This window comes from Mustela putorius, unplaced genomic scaffold (genome assembly GCF_011764305.1).
Source record: "Mustela putorius furo isolate JIRA1106 unplaced genomic scaffold, ASM1176430v1.1 tig00003834_pilon_pilon_pilon, whole genome shotgun sequence".
Lineage (NCBI taxonomy): Eukaryota > Metazoa > Chordata > Mammalia > Carnivora > Mustelidae > Mustela > Mustela putorius.
The window spans coordinates 118,207,693-118,229,124 of NW_025421987.1; the positions used below are offsets into that span (position 1 = coordinate 118,207,693).

General features: G+C 38.3%; 1 protein-coding gene across 3 annotated transcripts in view; it reads left to right on the top strand.

Annotated features, from left to right (window-relative positions):
• UBE2E2 (ubiquitin conjugating enzyme E2 E2) overlaps nt 1–21,432 on the top strand; it is a 376,389-nt gene that overhangs the window by 190,133 nt on the left and 164,824 nt on the right. Inside the window, exon 2 of one of the 3 annotated variants that reach the window (XM_045088964.1) lies at nt 18,716–18,845. The exons of the other annotated variants lie outside the window; for them this stretch is intronic. Within the exon in view, the coding sequence (XP_044944899.1) occupies nt 18,799–18,845 (47 nt within the window). The 5' untranslated portion in view covers nt 18,716–18,798. The remainder of the gene's footprint in view (nt 1–18,715; nt 18,846–21,432) is intronic. 3 annotated transcript variants of the gene reach the window in all.

Sequence of the window (21,432 nt, forward strand, 5' to 3'; positions counted from 1 at the left end):
TAACCAAAACTAACTTGTCACATTTTTCTGTTTTTCTTTTGGAAAGAAGTTAGTGAGATCTGGAAAACCTGTTGTAAAGGAAACAGCCCTAGTTGTGGCAGCTATGTGTCTGTTTCCTGATTCTGTGACTATAGCTAGGATCCCAGTAACCACAGATGTAAAATTATGTCTTGACTTATCAAAAAGAAAAGAGAAAGGACCCAAATAAATAAAATCATGAATGAAAGAGGAGAGATTAAAACTAACACCAAAGAAATACAAACTATTATAAGAACATACTATGAGCAACTCTATGCCAACAAATTTGACAATCTGGAAGAAGTGGATGCATTCCTAGAAACATAAACTACCACAACTGAACCAGGAAGAAATAGAAAGCCTGAACAGACCCATAACCAGTAAGGAGATTGAAACAGTCATCAAAAATTTCCAAACAAAAGCCCAGGGCCAGACGGCTTCCCAGGGGAGTTCTACCAAACATTTAAAGAAGAACTAATTCCTATTCTCCTGAAACTGTTCCAAAAAATAGAAATGGAAGGAAAACTTCCAAACTCATTTTATGAGGCCAGCATCACCTTGATCCCAAAACCAGACAAGGATCCCATCAAAAAAGAGAGCTATAGACTAATATCCTTGATGAACAAAGATGCGAAAATTCTCACCAAAATACTAGCCAATAGGATTGAACAGTACATTAAAAGGATTATTCACCACGACCAAGTGGGATTTATTCCAGGGCTGCAAGGTCGGTTCAACATCCGCAAATCAATCAATGTGATACAACACATAATAAAAGTAAGAACAAGAACCATATGATACTCTCAATAGATGCTGAAAAAGCATTTGACAAAGTACAGCATCCCTTCCTGATCAAAACTCTTCAAAGTGTAGGGATAGAGGGCACATACCTCAATATTATCAAAGCCATCTATGAAAAACTCACTGCAAATATCATTCTCAATGGAGAAAAACTGAAAGCTTTTCCGCTAAGGTCAGGAACACGGCAGGGATGTCCATTATCACCACTGCTATTCAACATAGTACTAGAAGTCCTAGCCTCATCAATCAGACAACAAAAGGACAATTTTGTTGTCCTTTGATTTGTCCAACAATCAGACAATTAAAGGCATCCAAATCGGCAAAGAAGAAGTCAAACTATCACTCTTCACAGATGATATGATACTATATGTGGAAAACCCAAAAGGCTCCACTCCAAAACTGCTAGAATTTGTACAGGAATTCAGTAAAGTGTCAGGATATAAAATCAATGCACAGAAATCAGTTGTATTTCTCTACACCAACAACAAGACAGAAGAAAGAGAAATTAAGGAGTCAATCCCATTTACAACTGCATCCAAAACTATAAGATACCTAGGAATAAACCTAACCAAAGAGGCTAAGAATCTTTACTCAGAAAACTATAAAGTAGTCATGAAAGAAATTGAGGAAGACACAAAGAAATGGAAAAATGTTCCATGCTCTTGGATTGGAAGAACAAATATTGTGAAAATGTCTATGCTACCTAAAGCAATCTACCTATTTAATGCAATCCATATCAAAATCCCATCCATTTTTTCAAAGAAATGGGACAAATAATCCTAAAATTTATATGGAACCAGAAAAGACCTCGAATAGCCAAAGGAATATGAAAAAGAAAGCCAGCGTTGGTGGCATCACAATCCCGGACTTCAAGCTCTATTACAAAGCTGTCATCATCAAGACAGCATGGTACTGGCACAAAAACAGACCCATAGATCAATGGAACAGAATAGAGAGCCCAGAAATAGACTCTCAACTCTATGGTCAACTAATCTTCGACAAAGCAGGAAAGAATGTCCAGTGGAAAAAGGACATCCTCTTCAATAAAAGGTGTTGGGAAAATTGGACAGCCAATTGGATAGCCAAATGCAGAAAAATGAAATTGGACCATTTCCTTATACCGCACACGAAAATAGACTCAACATGGATGAAGGACCTCAATGTGCGAAAGGAATCCATCAAAATCCTTGAGGAGAACACAGGCAGCAACCTCTTCGACCTCAGCCGCAGCAACATCTTCCTAGGAACAATGCCAAAGGCAAGGGAAGCAAGGGCAAAATTGAACTATTGGGATTTCATCAAGATCAAAAGCTTTTGCACAGCAAAGGAAACAGTTCACAAAATCAAAAGACAACTGACAGAATGGGAGAAGATATTTGCAAACGACATATCAGATAAAGGACTAGTGTCCAGAATCTATAAAGAACTTAGCAAACTCAACACCCAAAGAACAAATAATCCAATCAAGAAATGGGCAGAAGACGTGAACAGACATTTCCGCAAAGAAAACATCCAGATGGCCAACAGACACATGAGAAAGTGCTCCACATCAGTCGGCATCAGGGAAATACAAATCAAAACCACAAGGAGCTATCACCTCACACCAGTCAGAATGGCTAAAATCAACAATTCAGGAAATGACAGATGCTGGCGAGGATGCGGAGAAAGGGGAACCCTCCTACACTGTTGGTGGGAATGCAATCTGGTGCAATCGCTCTGGGAAACAGCATGGAGGTTCCTCAAAATGTTGAAAATAGAACTGCCCTATGACCCAGCAACTGCACTACTGGGTATTTACCCTAAAGATACAAACGTAATGATCCAAAGGGGCACGTGCACCCGAATGTTTATAGCAGCAATGTCTACAATAGCCAAACTATGGAAAGAACCTTGAGGTCCATCAACAGTTGAATGGATCAAGAAGATGTGGTATATATACACAATGGAATATTATGCAGCCATCAAAAGAAATGAAATCTTGCCATTTGCGACGATGTGGATGGAACTAGAGGGTAACATACTTAGTGAAATAAGTCAGTCGGAGAAAGACAACTATCCTATGATCTCCCTGATATGAGGAAGTGGAGATGCAACATGGGGGGTTTAAGGGGGTAGGAGAAGAATAAATGAAACAAGATGGGATTGGGACGGAGACAAACCATAAGTGACTCTTAATCTCACAAAGCAAACAGGGTTGCTGGAGGGAGGGGGTTTGGGAGAGGGGGGTGCGGTTATGGACATTGGGGAGGGTATGTACTATGGTGAGTGCTGTGAAGTGTGTAAACCTGGCGATTCACAGACCTGTACCCCTGGGGATAAAAATACATTATATGTTTATTTAAAAATAAATTAATTAATTAATTTAAAAAAATAAAAATAAAAGGCACAGTTAACATAAAAAAATTATGTCTTGACATCTTGATGTCTTGATTAGCTGGAGAGTTCTTTTTGAAAAATCTAAACTTTTAATTGTGAAATTGTCCAAACATACACAGATGTAGAGAGTTAAACCCCCACACACCTAATAGTTTTTACTGCTACTACCATTTGCCATATCATTTCATCTCTGTCTTCTGCACTCCTCTTTCTACCTTTTGTGCGGTTTTGTGGGTGTGTGTGTATGTGTGTGTGTGTGTGTAGAGTATTTTAAAGAAAATCCCAGTCTTTGTGCCTTTTCCTTTCTAAAATGCTCACATCTCACATATAATCTAAAAATTTCGAGTTTTTGACCTATTCTGCCTTTCGCCTCACTTAAAAATAATTACCAAGACCAGAGAAACACTTAAAATCCTGTTTTCCAAAGGTTTCTGATTCTCTAGTAGTCATATTCCAGCATTTCTTAATTTGAAGTTTATAGAACCCCTGGTGGGTATGGGAAACCTTTTGATGTTAATGCAGATATTTGCATGTATGTGTATTCGCACTTTAAAAAAAAAAAAAAAGATTTTAGGGGTGCCTGGGTGGCTCAGTTGTTAAGCATCCGCTTTTGGCTCTGGTCATGATCCCAGGGTCCTGGGATCCCACATCGGGCTCCCTGCTCGGTGGGAATTCTGCTTCTCCCTCTCCCACTCCCCCTGCTTGTGTTCGCTCTCCTGCTGTCTCTCTCTCTCAGTCAAATAAATAAATAAAATATTTTAAAAAATTAAAAAATTTGGGGGCTCCTGGGTGGCTCAGTGAATTAAGCCTCTACCTTCGGCTTATGTCATGATCTCAGGGTCCTGGAATTGAGCCTGGCATCAGGCTCTCTGCTCAACAGGGAGCCTGCTTCCCCCCTGCAGCTTGCTGTTCTGCCTACTTGTGATCTCTCTCTCTGTGTCAAATAAATAGATAAAATCTTTTTAAAAATTTTAACAAAAAATTTTTAAGAGATTTTAGTTATTCATTGGAGAGAGAGAGCGAGCGGTGGAGGGGGGCGAAGCAGGGAGAGGAGAAAATGGAGGGAAAGACTCTCCATCAGATTCCTGATGAGTGAGGAGCCCAACCCAAGTCTTGATGCCAGGACCCTGAGATCATGGCCTGAGCTGAAATTAAGATTTGGAAGCTTAACGAGCAGCACACACAGGCGCCCCCATGCTTTTTTTGATGAGAGGGTTGAGTGATACCATTTCTTAAAGTTTTTAAAAGAGTCCCTGGCTCAGAGATTCTGAGCCTGGGTAAAAAGTGTGTATATAGGGTTTTTACCCGATTCTGGGGCATGCAAAAATTGAAGTACTATACATAGAAGGTTATATAATCTCAATAAAGAATCTATAAAAATACATTAATACATCATGATAGTGTCTTTGTAGCATAACAATGAGCTAAGTTCTGCTTATAATTCTGTATTTAGTGAAGCAAGGCCGTTTAGAAACAAACTATAAATGCTGTAGACACATTTTTGGAAAAGGATTATTTAAAGCTAGATATGATAGGGGCACCTCATTGGCTTTTTTGGTTAAGTGTCTGCCTTCAGCTCACATCATGATCCCAGGGTCCTGGAATCCATCCTGCTCAGCAGAAAGCCTGCTTCTCCCTCTCCCCTACTTGTACTCTCTCTTATTCTCTCTCTCTCTCTCTCAAATTACTAAATAAAATATTTTTAATAATAAAATCTTTAAAAAGAGAAAAGGATTGTTTAAAGCTAGATATGGAGAGGAGTCAAGATGGCGGAGAAGTAGCAGCCTGAGACTACTTCAGCTAGCCAGAGATCAGCTAGATAGCTTATGTAAAGATTGCAAACACCTGAAAATCCATCGGAGATCGAAGAGAAGAAGAACAGCAATTCTGGAAACAGAAAAACAACCACTTTCTGAAAGGTAGGACCGGCGGAGAAGTGAATCCAAAGCGACGGGAAGATAGATCCCGGGGGGAGGGGCCGGCTCCCGGCAAGCGGCGGAGCAACCGCGCACAAAATCAGGACTTTTAAAAGTCTGTTCCGCTGAGGGACATCGCTCCAGAGGCTACCCGGGGCAAAGCCCACATGGGGTCAGCGTGGCCTCAGGTCCCGCAGGGTCACAGAAGGATCGGGGGTGTCTGAGTGTCACAGAGCTTGCGGGTATTGGAACGGGAAAGCCGGGTACAGAGACAGAGCCGACAGTAAGCTCGCAGCTCGGGGTGACCTTGAACCGGTCGCAGGCTCGGTGAGCTCGGAGCGCGGCCGGAGGTCAGGCAGATGGGAGTAACTGGGCGCGGTTCTCTGAGCGCGCACTGAGGAGTGCGGCCCTGGGCTCTCTGGCTCCTCCGGGCCGGAGACCAGGAGGCCGCCATTTGTATTCCCGTCCTCCGGAACTCTACGGAAAGCGCTCAGGGAACAAAAGCTCCTGAAAGCAAACCCAAGCGGATTACTCACCCCGGCCCCAGGTAAGGGTGGTGCAATTCCGCCTGGGGCAAAGACACTTGAGAATCACTACAACAGGCCCCTCCCCCAGAAGAGCAACAAGAAATCCAGCCGAGACCAAGTTCACCTACCAAAGAGTGCGGTTTCAATACCAAGGAGAGCAGCAGAATTCTAGAGGAGGAGAAAGCAAAGCACAGAACTCATGGCTTTTTCCCTGTGATTTTTTTTTAGTCTTGCGGTTAATCTAATTTTTTTCTTTTTCATTTTTTGTTTTTTTTTCTCGCCTTCGGGTAAAAAATTTTTTTTTAACTGTTACCTTTTTTTTAACGATTTTTTTACTAGTTTATCTAATATATATATATTTTCTTTTTTATATTTTTCTTAGGTGTTTTCTTTTTTTTTTTAATTCTTTACTTTCTTTTTTTTTCTCTTTTCTCTCTCTTTTTTTTTTCCTTTCTTCCTTTTTGAACCTCTTTTTATCCCCTTTCTCCCCACTCACGATTTTGTATCTCTTCTAATTTGGTTAAAGCATACTTTCCTGGGGTTGTTGCCACCCTTTTAGTATTTTACTTGCCCCTTCATTTACTCTTATCTGGACAAAATGACAAGACGTAAAAATTCAACACAAAAAAAAGAACAAGAGGCAGTACCGAAGGCTAGGGACCTAATCAATACAGACATTGGTAATATGTCAGATCTAGAGTTCAGAATGACAATTCTCAAGGTTCTAGCCGGGCTCGAAAAAGGCATGGAAGATATTAGAGAAACCCTCTCGAGAGATATAAAAGCCCTTTCTGGAGAACTAAAAGAACTAAAATCTAACCAAGTTGAAATCAAAAAAGCTATTAATGAGGTGCAATCAAAAATGGAGGCTCTCACTGCTAGGATAAATGAGGCAGACGAAAGAATTAATGATATGGAAGACCAAATGACAGAGAATAAAGAAGCTGAGCAAAAGAGGGACAAACAGCTACTGGACCACGAGGGGAGAATTTGAGAGATAAGTGACACCATAAGACGAAACAACATTAGAATAATTGGGATTCCAGAAGAAGAAGAAAGAGAGAGGGGAGCAGAAGGTATACTAGAGAGAATTATTGGGGAGAATTTCCCCAATATGGCAAAGGGAACGAGCATCAAAATTCAGGAGGTTCAGAGAACGCCCCTCAAAATCAATAAGAATAGGCCCACACCCCGTCACCTAATAGTAAAATTTACAAGTCTCAGTGACAAAGAGAAAATCCTGAAAGCAGCCCGGGAAAAGAAGTCTGTAACATACAATGGTAAAAATATTAGATTGGCAGCTGACTTATCCACAGAGACCTGGCAGGCCAGAAAGAGCTGGCATGATATTTTCAGAGCACTAAATGAGAAAAACATGCAGCCCAGAATACTATATCCAGCTAGGCTATCATTGAAAATAGAAGGAGAGATTAAAAGCTTCCAGGACAAACAACAACTGAAAGAATTTGCAGACACCAAACCAGCTCTACAGGAAATCTTGAAAGGGGTCCTCTAAGCAAAGAGAGAGCCTACAAGTGGTAGATCAGAAAGGAACAGAGACCATATACAGTAACAGTCACCTTACAGGCAAAACAATGGCACTAAATTCATATCTCTCAATAGTTACCCTGAATGTTAATGGGCTAAATGCCCCTGTCAAAAGACACAGGGTATCAGAATGGATAAAAAAACAAAACCCATCTATATGTTGCCTCCAAGAAACTCATTTTAAGCCCGAAGACACCTCCAGATTTAAAGTGAGGGGGTGGAAAAGAATTTACCATGCTAATGGACATCAGAAGAAAGCAGGAGTGGCAATCCTTATATCAGATCAATTAGATTTTAAGCCAAAGACTATAATAAGAGATGAGGAAGGACACTATATCATACTCAAAGGTTCTGTCCAACAAGAAGATTTAACAATTTTAAATATCTATGCCCCAAATGTGGGAGCAGCCAACTATATAAACCAATTAATAACAAAATCAAAGAAACACATCAACAATAATACAATAATAGTAGGGGACTTTAACACTCCCCTCACTGAAATGGACAGATCATCCAAGCAAAAGATCAGCAAGGAAATAAAGGCCTTAAACGACACACTGGACCAGATGGACATCACAGATATATTCAGAACATTTCATCCCAAAGCAACAGAATACACATTCTTCTCTAGTGCACATGGAACATTCTCCAGAATAGATCACATCCTTGGTCCTAAATCAGGACTCAACCGGTATCAAAAGATTGGGATCATTCCCTGCATATTTTCAGACCACAATGCTCTAAAGCTAGAACTCAACCACAAAAGGAAGTTTGAAAAGAACCAAAATACATGGAGACTAAACAGCATCCTTCTAAAGAATAAATGGGTCAACCGGGAAATTAAAGAAGAACTGAAAAAAATCATGGAAACAAATGATAATGAAAATACAACGGTTCAAAATCTGTGGGACACAACAAAGGCAGTCCTGAGAGGAAAATATATAGCGGTACAAGCCTTTCTCAAGAAACAAGAAAGGTCTCAGGTACACAATCTAACCCTACACCTAAAGGAGCTGGAGAAAGAACAAGAAAGAAACCCTAAGCCTAGCAGGAGAAGAGAAATCATAAAGATCAGAGCAGAAATCAATGAAATAGAAACCAAAAAAACAATAGAACAAATCAACGAAAGTAGGAGCTGGTTCTTTGTAAGAATTAATAAAATTGATAAACCCCTGGCCCGACTTATCAAAAAGAAAAGAGAAAGGGCCCAAATAAATAAAATCATGAATGAAAGAGGAGAGATCACAACTAACACCAAAGAAATACAAACTATTATAAGAACATACTATGAGCAACTCTACGGCAATAAATTTGACAATCTGGAAGAAATGGATGCATTCCTAGAAACATATAAACTACCACAACTGAACCAGGAAGAAATAGAAAGCCTGAACAGACCCATAACCAGTAAGGAGATTGAAACAGTCATCAAAAATCTCCAAACAAACAAAAGCCCAGGGCCAGACGGCTTCCCAGGGGATTTCTACCAAACATTTAAAGAAGAACTAATTCCTATTCTCCTAAAACTGTTCCAAAAAATAGAAATGGAAGGAAAACTTCCAAACTCATTTTATGAGGCCAGCATCACCTTGATCCCAAAACCAGACAAGGATCCCAAAAAAAAGAGAGCTATAGACCGATATCCTTGATGAACACAGATGCGAAAATACTCAACAAAATACTAGCCAATAGGATTCAACAGTACATTAAAAAGATTATTCACCAGGACCAAGTGGGATTTATTCCAGGGCTGCAAGGTTGGTTCAACATCCGCAAATCAGTCAATGTGATACAACACATCAATAAAAGTAAGAACAAGAACCATATGATACTCTCAATAGATGCTGAAAAAAGCATTTGACAAAGTACAGCAGCATCCCTTCCTGATCAAAACTCTTCAAAGTGTAGGGATAGAGGGCACATACCTCAATATCATCAAAGCCATCTATAAAAAAAACCCACCGCAAATATCATTCTCAATGGAGAAAAACTGAAAGCTTTTCCGCTAAGGTCAGGAACACGGCAGGGATGTCCATTATCACCACTGCTATTCAACATAGTACTAGAGGTCCTAGCCTCAGCAATCAGACAACAAAAGGAAATTAAAGGCATCCAAATCGGCAAAGAAGAAGTCAAATTATCACTCTTCGCAGATGATATGATACTATATGTGGAAAACCCAAAAGACTCCACTCCAAAACTGCTAGAACTTATACAGGAATTCAGTAAAGTGTCAGGATATAAAATCAATGCACAGAAATCTGTTGCATTTCTCTACACCAACAGCAAGACAGAAGAAAGGGAAATTAAGGAGTCAATCCCATTTACAATTGCATCCAAAACTATAAGATACCTAGGAATAAACCTAACCAAAGAGACACAGAATCTATACTCAGAAAACTATAAAGTACTCATGAAAGAAATTGAGGAAGACACAAAGAAATGGAAAAATGTTCCATGCTCATGGATTGGAAAAATAAATATTGTGAAAATGTCTATGCTACCTAAAGCAATCTACACATTTAATGCAATTCCTATCAAAGTACCATCCATCTTTTTCAAAGAAATGGAACAATAATTCTAAAATTTATATGGAACCAGAAAAGACCTCGAATAGCTAAAGGGATATTGAAAAAGAAAGCCAACGTTGGTGGCATCACAATCCCGGACTTCAAGCTCTATTACAAAGCTGTCATCATCAAGACAGCATGGTACTGGCACAAAAACAGACCCATAGATCAATGGAACAGAATAGAGAGCCCAGAAATAGACTCTCAACTCTATGGTCAACTAATCTTCGACAAAGCAGGAAAGAATGTCCAATGGAAAACAGACAGCCTCTTCAATAAATGGTGCTGGGAAAATTGGACAGCCACATGCAGAAAAATGAAATTGGACCATTTCCTTACACCACACACGAAAATAGACTCAAAATGGATGAAGGACGTCAATGTGCGAAAGGAATCCATCAAAATCCTTGAGGAGAACACAGGCAGCAACCTCTTCGACCTCAGCCGCAGCAACATCTTCCTAGGAACAACGCAAAAGGCAAGGGAAGCAAGGGCAAAATTGAACTATTGGGATTTCATCAAGATCAAAAGCTTTTGCACAGCAAAGGAAACAGTTAACAAAATCAAAAGACAACTGACAGAATGGGAGAAGATATTTGCAAACGACATATCAGATAAAGGACTAGTGTCCAGAATCTATAAATAACTTAGCAAACTCAACACCCAAAGAACAAATAATCCAATCAAGAAATGGGCAGAGGACATGAACAGACATTTCCGCAAAGAAGACATCCAGATGGCCAACAGACACATGAAAAAGTGCTCCATATCACTCGGCATCAGGGAAATACAAATCAAAACCACAATGCGATATCACCTCACACCAGTCAGAATGGCTAAAATCAACAATTCAGGAAATGACAGATGCTGGCGAGGATGCGGAGAAAGGGGAACCCTCCTACACTGTTGGTGGGAATGCAAGTTGGTGCAACCTCTCTGGGAAACAGCATGGAGGTTCCTCAAAATGTTGAAAATAGAACTGCCCTATGACCCAGCAACTGCACTACTGGGTATTTACCCTAAAGATACAAACGTAGTGATCCAAAGGGGCACATGCACCCGAATGTTTATAGCAGCAATGTCCACAATAGCCAAACTATGGAAAGAACCTAGATGTCCATCAACAGATGAATGGATCAAGAAGATGTGGTATATTTACACAATGGAATACTATGCAGCCATCAAAAGAAATGAAATCTTGCCATTTGCGGCAACATGGATGGAACTAGAGCATATCATGCTTAGCGAAATAAGTCAGGCGGAGAAAGACAACTATCATATGATCTCCCTGATATGAGGAAGTGGTGTTGCAACATGGGGGCTTAAGTGGGTACGAGAAGAATAAATGAAAGAAGATGGGATTGGGAGGGAGACAAACCATAAGTGACTCTTAATCTCACAAAACAAACTGAGGGTTGCTGGGGGGAGGGGGTTTGGGAGAAGGGGGTGGGATTATGGACATTGGGGAGGTTATGTGCTTTGGTGAGTGCTGTGAAGTGTGTAAACCTGGTGATTCACAGACCTGTACCCCTGGGGATAAAAATATATGTTTATAAAAAATAAAAAATTATATTAAAAAAAATAAATAAAGCTAGATATGATAGAGGTGCCTGGGTGGTGCTGTTGGTGGAGCATCTGACTCTTGATCTCAGAGTCCTGAGATCAAGCTCTCCTTTCGGCTCAGCACTGGAGTGCAGAGTTTGCTTTAGTTTCTCTTCTCTCCCCCGTACCCCGTGCACGTGCTCTCTCTCTCTATTTGAAATGAATAAATAAATCTTTAAAAAAAAACTACAGCTAGATATGATAAATATTTGTGGCCTCAAGATCAATTTATCAGTCTCTTACCCTGTCTGTAAAGAAATAAAGCTTTCTCTTTTTTGTGCTAATAAATTGTTTTCAAAGAAGGCCCTTTCGGATCAGCTTGGGTTAGATACTTTATTTGTCAAAAACTGGATTTAATTTATCTGGAAAATCATTAAAGCTGGATCATACTGGACATCTAATCTTTAAATTAAAACACATGCTGCTACTTTGCTCCTGCCGCAGTTTTTCCCCACTGAGTTAGATGTAAGTTTAAAACTGGTAAGTGTGCCAACCCTGGGTAAGGCTTTAGATCTGTTGAAGTGTATGACTCTGTTGGCTGGCTCTTCTAGGTCATAAATCTTTATAGTAAGTCATGCAGGCCCAGAATTAGAAATGAACTTTTTTCAATTTAACACCGGAGTTGGAAATTGGGAGCAGAGTTTTGATGACAATGAAAAGCTGCTCAGTGGAGCAACACCCAGCTGGTCCTTGTAGCCTGTATCTAAGAGTCACAGTTCACAAAAACTACCAGTTTTGCCAGTACTATAATTTGATTTTCTTTTCCATCAGGAGTATACGTGTTACTTAAAGTATGCTTGTCAGTTTCTGTTCTTTTGCTTTACCTGGATGTAATATCAAACATGAGTAATCCATAAGGTTGTATTAGCCCTTGATGAATTTCCCTTGGGGATTATAAATAATGTTGCCAGAAATCAGCAGTGATTTTGTGTGACTCAGAGAACAGGCCCTTGTGTCTGGAGTAATGCTTCATTTGTACTCTTGTAGGAAGTTATTAGATCTGAGTAGCCACAATACCCAAAGCAGATTAATGATATTATACCATAATGATGAGTGTGGTTCCATCATACTTCATAATTAAAAAGGATAATTCTGATGGTACATTTGTTGGGCTACACTTCTAGCCATTGGCTTTATTTTCTCAAGAGTAGTGGAAAGTGGTTGGTGCTATGCTCTTGTTTCTCTTTCAGCCCTGTGAGAATTAGTATAGGTAGATGATTGTGAAAGGATCAGGGTAATATGTGTCTAGGGTTGGATGTGTCATCTTTAAACATCCAACACAACATCAGTGAACCAGAAAAAGCAGCACAGAAAAGAGAGTTCCATAGATGGCTATTAGAAAATAGGTACTGGGTTGCAGAATGAGAGATTTCTATGGCTGTGATAGAATGTAAAACCAAAATCCGTGTGGTTTACAAAACAATCAAGTGCCAATAGAATATAGATAGGACACAAGTGCTCTTGGGTAGAATTTTCTAGAAGTAGTCTTGGGCTATTCCCTGATTAACCTGCCGTTATGTGGGTAGAAGGTGAAAAGACAACATGTACTTAATACTTCTAGTGAAATCTATTCCTCACACACCTTTTCACTAACTATATAAGGCAACTGAGAAAATGGATCCTGGAAAACTATTTATTTTGCAGTCTTGCTACTATAGCTAATGTGTGTTCCTCTTTAAAAGTCTGTATTAATTTACTAGGACTGCTATAAATTACCACAAGTTTGGTGGCTTAAAACAAAAGAAATTTATTCTCTCATGGCTCCAGAGACCAGTCTGAAATCAAGTGCCAGCAGGGTTGTGCTTCTTCTCAAGGCTCTAAGGGAAGAATCCTTTCTTGCCTCTTCCTGTCTTCTGGAAGCTCCCAGGAATCCTAGGAGTTCCTTGGTTTGTAGTTACATTCCTACAGTCTCTGCTTCTATTGTCACATAATAGCCTTCTTCCCTGTGTGTGCATGTTTCTCTGTGTCTCTGTATCCCAATCTCTCCTTTCTTTTGTAAAGGGTTTACTCTAGTATTACAGTATCTTAACTTAAGTACATCTCCAGAGACCCTATTTTAAAACCAGATCACATTCACAAATTTGAGGTTTAGAACATGAACATATCTTTTTGAAGGAGATAGTATAACCCAGTACAGAGGTCATAGTCAGGGGTAAGCACTAGTTTTCAGTGTAGATTCAGAGTTATGGTTTTATTTCTTCTTTGTTTTATTATAAAATTGGTAATTGCAGAATTTAAAAGTGGATATCAATTCTCTAACACTTAAGGGAAGTTGTATAAAGGGAGATAATTCCAAGTTGTGTAGAATGTTTTGTTAAAATATTTTTGGTGTTTCTCTCTGCAGAATTTAAACAGTTTAGCCTTTATGATATGGTTTCTTTTTTATTTTTAAAAATTGAAGTATAATTAACATACAATATTAGTTTCAAGTATACAACATATTGATTTGATAATTCTATTATTTATTGATCACCATGTGTAATCACCATGTGTCATCATAAGTTATTACAGTATTCTTTTTTTTTAAAGATTTTTTTTTATTTATTTGACAGATACAGATCACAAGTAGGTAGAGAGAGAGAGAGAGAGAGAGAGAGAGAGGAGGAAGCAGGCTCCCTGCTGAACAAAAGAGCCCGATGTGGGTCTTAATCCCAGGATTCTGGGATCATGATCGGAGCCAAAGGCCGAGGCTTTAACCCTGTGAGCCACCCAGGTGCCCCAGTATTCTTGACTATATTCTCTATGATGTACTTTTCATCTCCATAACTAATTTATTTCATAACTGGTAGTTTGTATCTTTTAATCCCCTTTTTGTATTTTGGCCCCCCTTCACACACACACACACACACACACACACACCCCTTTCCCCGGCAACCACCAATTTGTTCTCTGTACTGATGAGTCTATTTTGGTTTTTTAATTTGGTTGGTGGTTTGTTTTTTAAAGTCCACACATAAGTGAAATCATATGGTATTTGTCTTTCTCTGCCTGACTTTTTCCACTTAGCATAATAATACCCTCTAGATCCATCCATGTGCTTACAGATTGCAAGATCTCATTCTTTTTTATGGCTAAGTAATATTCGTGTGTGTGTGTGTGTGTGTGTGTGTGTGTGTGTGTGAGATCTTTATTCATTCATCTATTGATGGACACTTAGATTTCTTCTGTATTTTGGCTAGTGTAGATAATGCTGCAGTAAACATAGGATGCATATATCTTTTCAAATTAGTGTTTTCATTTTGAGAGGGGGGTAAATAGTCAGCAGTGGAATTACAGGATCATATGGTATTTCTGTTTTTTATTTTTTGAGGAATCTCTATACTGTTTTCCACAGTAGTTGCACCAATTTACCTTCCCACCAACAGGGCACAAGTGTTTCCCCTTTTCTTGTCTTGTCTTGTCTTGTCTTGTCTTTTCTTTTCTTCTTTTCTTTTCCTTTCCCTCCCTCCCTCCCTCCCTTCCTCCCTTTCTTCCTTCCTTCCTTCCTTCCTTCCTTTCTTTCTCCTTTTTAAAAAGATTTTATTTATTAGAGAGAGGAAGAAAGAGGGATTGAAAGCACAAGCAGGGGAACAGCAGGCAGAGGGAGAAGTAGGAGCCAAACACAGGACTTCACCCCAGGACTCTGGGATCATGACCTGAGCCAAAGGCAACACTTAACCAACTGAGCCACCCGGGTGTCCCTCCTTTTTTGTACATAGCAATACTTTCTTGATTTTTTTCCTTTCCTTTTCATTATTTTTCATTGCTCACATATTTGATACATATATCTGCAAATACTTGTCAAGAGAGTAAATATAGGGTGGAAGATAACTGGCTGTAAGCCTTATTGGTTATCATACTCATAAAGCTAATGAGGCATGTATGTTATGAATGTTCTGATAAACCTTGTAGTTTATTATGAGGACTAGGGCTGAAGAATACTATTAATTACATAGTACTTCAGTTTTTATTTTTACTAATTTTACTCTGCAAAGTAAGTTAGAATGTGTATTATCTGCTCTTACAAGATGAAAAAAACTGAAGTATTATAGAGAAAATATGAATCCTGTCCAGTGTACCAAGTGGAAATATGTGTAGATAACCTAAAAGCAGAAAATATCAAATGTTCCCTATTCTGGAGGCATTTATAGCTAGTGTGGGTTATAGTCATGTAACAAGCAATTATGTCTAATGTAATGTTGTAGATGTCTATATATTTGGTAGCAAATAAGTGTGTTTTAATTTAAAAAAAAAAGAATGAAAATTTTTGAAGAAAAACAGAATGAACAAAAACCATCCCTTTTTTGTCTCTTCCCTCTTTTCCCCTGGAACTGGTATACAGTTTCTAAATTTAAAAAAAGGTAAATTAAAGAGAGGTGATCACTGCAGAATAATGTGCTCTGAAGGATCAGGTACACATACTTCACATCACAAACAAAAATACGGTAAAGGAGAAGCTCATGAGGAAGAATTGCCTGGTGCTGGGGGGATTGAATCCTGTGGGGGTCCACAGGCCTCTGTTCCAGATGTCCCCCAATCTACTAGTCTTTGTTCCAGGTTCCTCAGCCTTGCAGAGCAAGGCAAACATTTTCTTTTACTGTTGGCCATTTGGCTCTTGCCTAGTGATGAGGAAAGTGAAGGTCCACTCAGAGATTTCAGGATCATTCTGGGCCTCACCAGCATGTCTGTTGGTTGTCAAGTGTCTCCCAAGAAGAGCTGGAAGGAAAAGGAGATTGAGGTCACATTTATTATTTGCTAAATTAAACTTACTAATTATTCAATATTGCAAGCTAGAAGTATTCTGGTTATTTCTTTAATACTGTCTCAAGAGTATGATATAAATGTCCTAGCTATTTACTTAATAGCTGTAACATATTAGGCAAGTTACTTAATTTCTTTTTAGTTCATTTCCTTCAACTAGAAGACCAAGATTGACAGTGTGAAGATGAAGTACTTAGTGCAATGCATGCTACCTTCTAAAGAATCAGTGAATGTTTCATCTGTTATGAAAATACCTAATACATCTTTGTTAAAGATGCATTATTAAAATTAATAATACTAATTGGAATAAAAGTGAAATCACAGTTGCTTGTCTGCGGTGTGTACATATGTGTAGAAAGGAGTAAAGTTAATTATCTAAGTGGTCATAAATTAGGTGCTATTATAATTAAATTTGTTGCATGAACAGCACATTTAGATGACAGTATGGATCCCATATGTAGCCATCATGTGTTCAAAGGAGTGGCAAGCCCCCTAGAGATAAGGCAGAATTAATTATCAATTATTATGATCACATATTTAATTAAACAGAATAACTTCTAATGCATGTAAATGTTGGTCTTAGTTGATTAAATGCATTATAATTTTTTATAACTTAAATTTTCACTATTGTAAAATTTATTTGCTGTGTTTTTAAGGGAGAAATTATTATTCATGTTAAAAACCCTTTTGCCTAGGGGCGCCTGGGTGGCTCAGTGGGTTAAAGCCTCTGCCTTTGGCTCAGGTCATGATCCCAGGGTCCTGGGATCGAGTCCCACATCGGGCTCTCTGCTCAGCGGGGAGCCTGCTTCCTCCTCTCTCTCTGCCTGCCTCTCTGCCTGCTTGTGATCTCTGCCTGTCAAATAAATAAATAAAATCTTAAAAAATAAAATAAAATAAAATAAAAAAATAAAAACCCTTTTGCCTATAAAGGAGCTTATTGTACACTAGATCATTTTGGAAGCACGTGGATTACATTTAGTAGTAGTGGCAGCCCAAATCTCAGTAAGTTTCACAGAGACTACAGAGGTGATCTTGGCTGCTGTTTCTTATTAGACATTTTTTAGAAACTTAAACTCTAACCACTCTTTGTGAAGTTAGAAGCGGTGTATTAGTAGCATGCCTACTGGTTCTTAGAACAGTAAGTTCAAACAAGAAGATTGCAATGTCAGTTCCTCAAGATCTTTGGAAACTGTAACTCAGTAAGTTGAATTTTGACACTTGACTTTTGCGACCATAGTTAAGAGTTCAGAGACAACTCTTCTTTCCTCCTCCTCTCATTTGTGTAGAATTACACATGATACTTTAATGCAGTGGTTCGTAAGGTCTCAGGACCCAACATCACATCATCTGAGAACTTCTTAGAAATACAGATCCTCTGATCCTACTCCATACTTACAGAAGCAGAAACTCTGGGCTGGGATCTCAGAAACCTGTGTTTTAACAAGCCTTCCAGGTAATTCTGATGCAGATAAAGTTTGAATATCATTACTTTTTATCAGGTTGGCTCTTAGCCAATTTGATGGAAATTTTAAGGAAAAACTTATATAGAGAAGCTATTATATTATAAAGGAACCAAGATGCTTTTTGAAAAGTTAATTTAAACTTCACATATCATGTGGTTAACATTAATCAGGTAAACATTTTCTTCAGCTTTGTAACAGAAACAGATGATAAATGTTTCAAGCCATTAATATGAAATTTATGTTATATTCTATAGTAGTATAGCTAATATCGCTTTGGCCTTATTTTTTCCTAATGATATTTTAACTATAAACTTCCAGGAAAGAGAATGAAAGTATCAAACTTCAAAGTACGGTTATAGGCATTAAGATCAGTCCAGCCTTAATCGTTCAGTACGTCATTCTGCCTTGCCTCCTGAAGACTCAATCAGTCTAAACTACTTTATTTCCCTCAACTTCTAATGCTCCTTCTTCACCTTTTGGTGCAAAAAAGTCCATTACCTCTGCCTAGAAATACTCTTCCCCCAACGCTCCCCCTTGGCCTGCTCAGTCTTTAGGTTTTAAGCCTAGATATTTCTTGAAGTAGACTTCTCTTACCTTCTTTGTATTCCACAAATTCTGTGCATACAGCTAGAGTAATTGCTTGTGAATTGCTCTGTATCCCCTAGCGTACACTGCTCTGTAAAGTCAGATTTTCTCCAACTACTGGGACAGTGCCTGGTACACATCAGCATTCAATACATACCTGATGCATCAAACAAATAGTCATTCCGTTAAATAACTAGCAACGAAGCATTCAAGAAAGCAGTATGGATATTTGAGTGTTGGTATATATAACCTGTTATTACCATGTATTTCATGTATCTTGATTTTTTTACCTTCTTTTTTATGTTTGAAAGTAAAATCCTTTGTAACTCATTATCCCTCTTCCTCAAGAACTCTTCTAACATGTGCCTCATTCCATTCATCCATGTTTTGAAAGAGAATAAACAGGACCCAGAATGGTGCTTTATCCCAGTGTACAGTCAGCATGTGAAATTCCATTTTAATGACATTGTCACAGAATGAAAGAACCTTTTAAATCTGAGACTTGCTATTATGAATTTTGTAATGAACCTTGGAGAAAACCATACTGGTCTATTCCTTTTGGTTTTCAGGGGAGATCCCACTGGCTGGAGACACTCATTCTACCTGACCCCATTTCCAGTGAGTGAAAATATCTTCCTGTCTATATAAGCCAATGTACACTTGCAAGTGCCTCACACAGTGCCTGGTATACTACAAATGGTAAATAAATGTGAATTGCTTACCTTCCCTTTTTTGAACTTTCACAAACATAGCATACCATTTCCATGAGGTAGAGGCCATGGGTATGTTGAAAGTGTGGGGGAGGGAGGGAATGAGTATATTAACTGTTGAGGAAGGTGTTCAAGTACAACCTTATCCTCAACTTCTAAATTATTAGTTAGATGTTGCTATGTATTTTCCAAATTAAATTTCATGATGTGTATTTTTTTTTACCGTGGTTGGCAAAAAAAGTTAAGGGTTTGATGAATATTAATAGCTCAAGAAATAATGCATTAGTCATTTTTTAAAAAAAACTACATCTAAGTATACTTCAGATCCCTGAAGGTATCTGTTTCTACAAATTATAATTATTTCATATACATAAGATATATAAAAATATATATAAATGCATACAGTATTATATAAAAATATATACATATATACATAAAAATATGTTTTTAAAATAGACCCATAGGAATTTGGTATTTAATCCTAGAAGGAAAATAATTAGCCTCTGCTGTTGTTATACTACAAATTTTGTTTTATTTATATTTAAACCTGAAATATTTTTAATTAACCAAACCAAACAAAACAGCAGAACCCAAATACCTGTATTTGGCAGTCAGGTTGACAAGGATAAAAACAATAAAACCCAGTTTGTCAATGATGTGGGTATATAGGCAGCATTGTACACTGTTGGTAAAACCATGGATTGGAGAATTTTTTTTCTAACTGGCAGTTAAGCAGTATGTATCTTGTGACTCTGAAATTACAAAAATTACGTAATTGTCCATGCCTAATCATGTAGCATTTTGTGTAGTAGTAGGAGAGCTTAGTGAGGTAAGTTATCTACATCTGTTCAGCAAAATGAATAGGCGCCATCTATCTATCGATCTATATATCAACATTTTAATGGCGCCTATTCATTCTGTAGATCTATCTATCTATCTATATAAACACATGGAAAGATTTCCCTAATGTTAAGCGCAGGGAGCTACATAGCTATTCCTGGCTTAAATTAAAAAAAAAATTCAGGGGCACCCGAGGGGCTCAGGCAGTTAAGCGTCTGCTTTTGGCTTGGGTCATGACCCTGGGGTCCTTGGATCAAGTCCCACATTGGGCTCCCTGCTCAGCGGGGAGCCTGCCTCTCCCTCTCCCATTCCCCCTGCTTGTGGTTTCTCTCTCTCTTTCTGTCAAGTAAATAAATAAAATCTTTTTTAAATATTTAAAAAAAGAAAAAATTCATAAGGTAATATACAGAAATAACAGTAATTATTTCTGGTCAGCTTTCCTCCCCCTCTTCTTATCTGTATTTCTTAAAGTTTCCTTTATGGACATTTATTCTTATCGTTGTTGTTGTTATTCTTGTTCTTGTTATTACACTTCTGTCCCAAGCAAAGGAAACCATGTAAAAATAGCACCAGGTTCTGTCCTATTCTAGTAGGCGAGAATTGAATTTAAGAAAGGTTTTTCCATGGGAAATTTATTTTAGTGATTTCTACAGAAGAATATTTCAAGGGTACCTGATTCAGCCATCCTGCTAACTTAAACTTTATAGTTTTGGAATATAATCCCTAATTTTTCAGAGGGTAAAAGAATTTGTTTTAAGTCAAGGCTGCCCTTATGAATACATGAAATAGGAAGCCACTCACTAGGTCTGATTTCAGGGAACCTGAGAGTCTCCCTGCCTTCCGTATCTTCTCATTCCCTCAACATCCATGCATTTGGACTTGAGCTGGAGGCATTACAAGTATTTTCCTTGAGTTAAGCATTTTCTTCTTGTGTTCTTTTCTGAAAGGTTAATGAGGGGGCAATATGTCAGGTCACTGACTTCATTGTTTTGGGGTTTGTTTTTGGTGGATGGGGCCATCAGCTCAGTCGACTCTGGGAGATATGGGGGGGTTTATCTACTTCTCCATTTTAATTTGCCCCATGTTAGTGGAAAGCCATACACCAAATAATTAGTTAAAACAAATTCATAATTGTGATAGCAGATTTCCAAATGATTGATAGGGGAGGAGTGCCAGGTATAGGTTTCATTTATAGACATAAATCAGTTATTTCTATTGCCAACTGATTTAGATAGGCTTAAGGAGTTTTGAAAACCAAATACTTGAGATGACACCAGTAACCTGCTTCAGAATCTCAAACCTTTCTTTCTTCTGGCTTTTTATATGTTTTGACAAAAAAAACATTGTGTAATTCTGTTGATGTCTGGTCACCTGCAGATTTAGAGTAATACTTTCAAATCTTTTTCTCCTTGATCTTTCTGTGCATTTGAACAATGGAGGACTCATTCTTTTTAAAAAATTTTCTCTTTCCTTGGCTTCCATGATGCAGTTCTTTCTTTGTCCGTCTTACCCAGCTGCTTCCTTTTTAACTCTTGATTTGGTTACTCTTCAATACCTTAACTGCATATTTACCACAGCTGAGCCACTGGCCTTTTGCTTTTCTTGCATATGTTCTTCTCTTTGATGTTGGATGGGCTTTTTTTTTTTTTTAACAAGTTATACAATTACACCTTCTCTAATTTTCACTCAAATCTTTATCTTTGTGTATGTCCACCCCAAGTCTCTCATCGGAATTT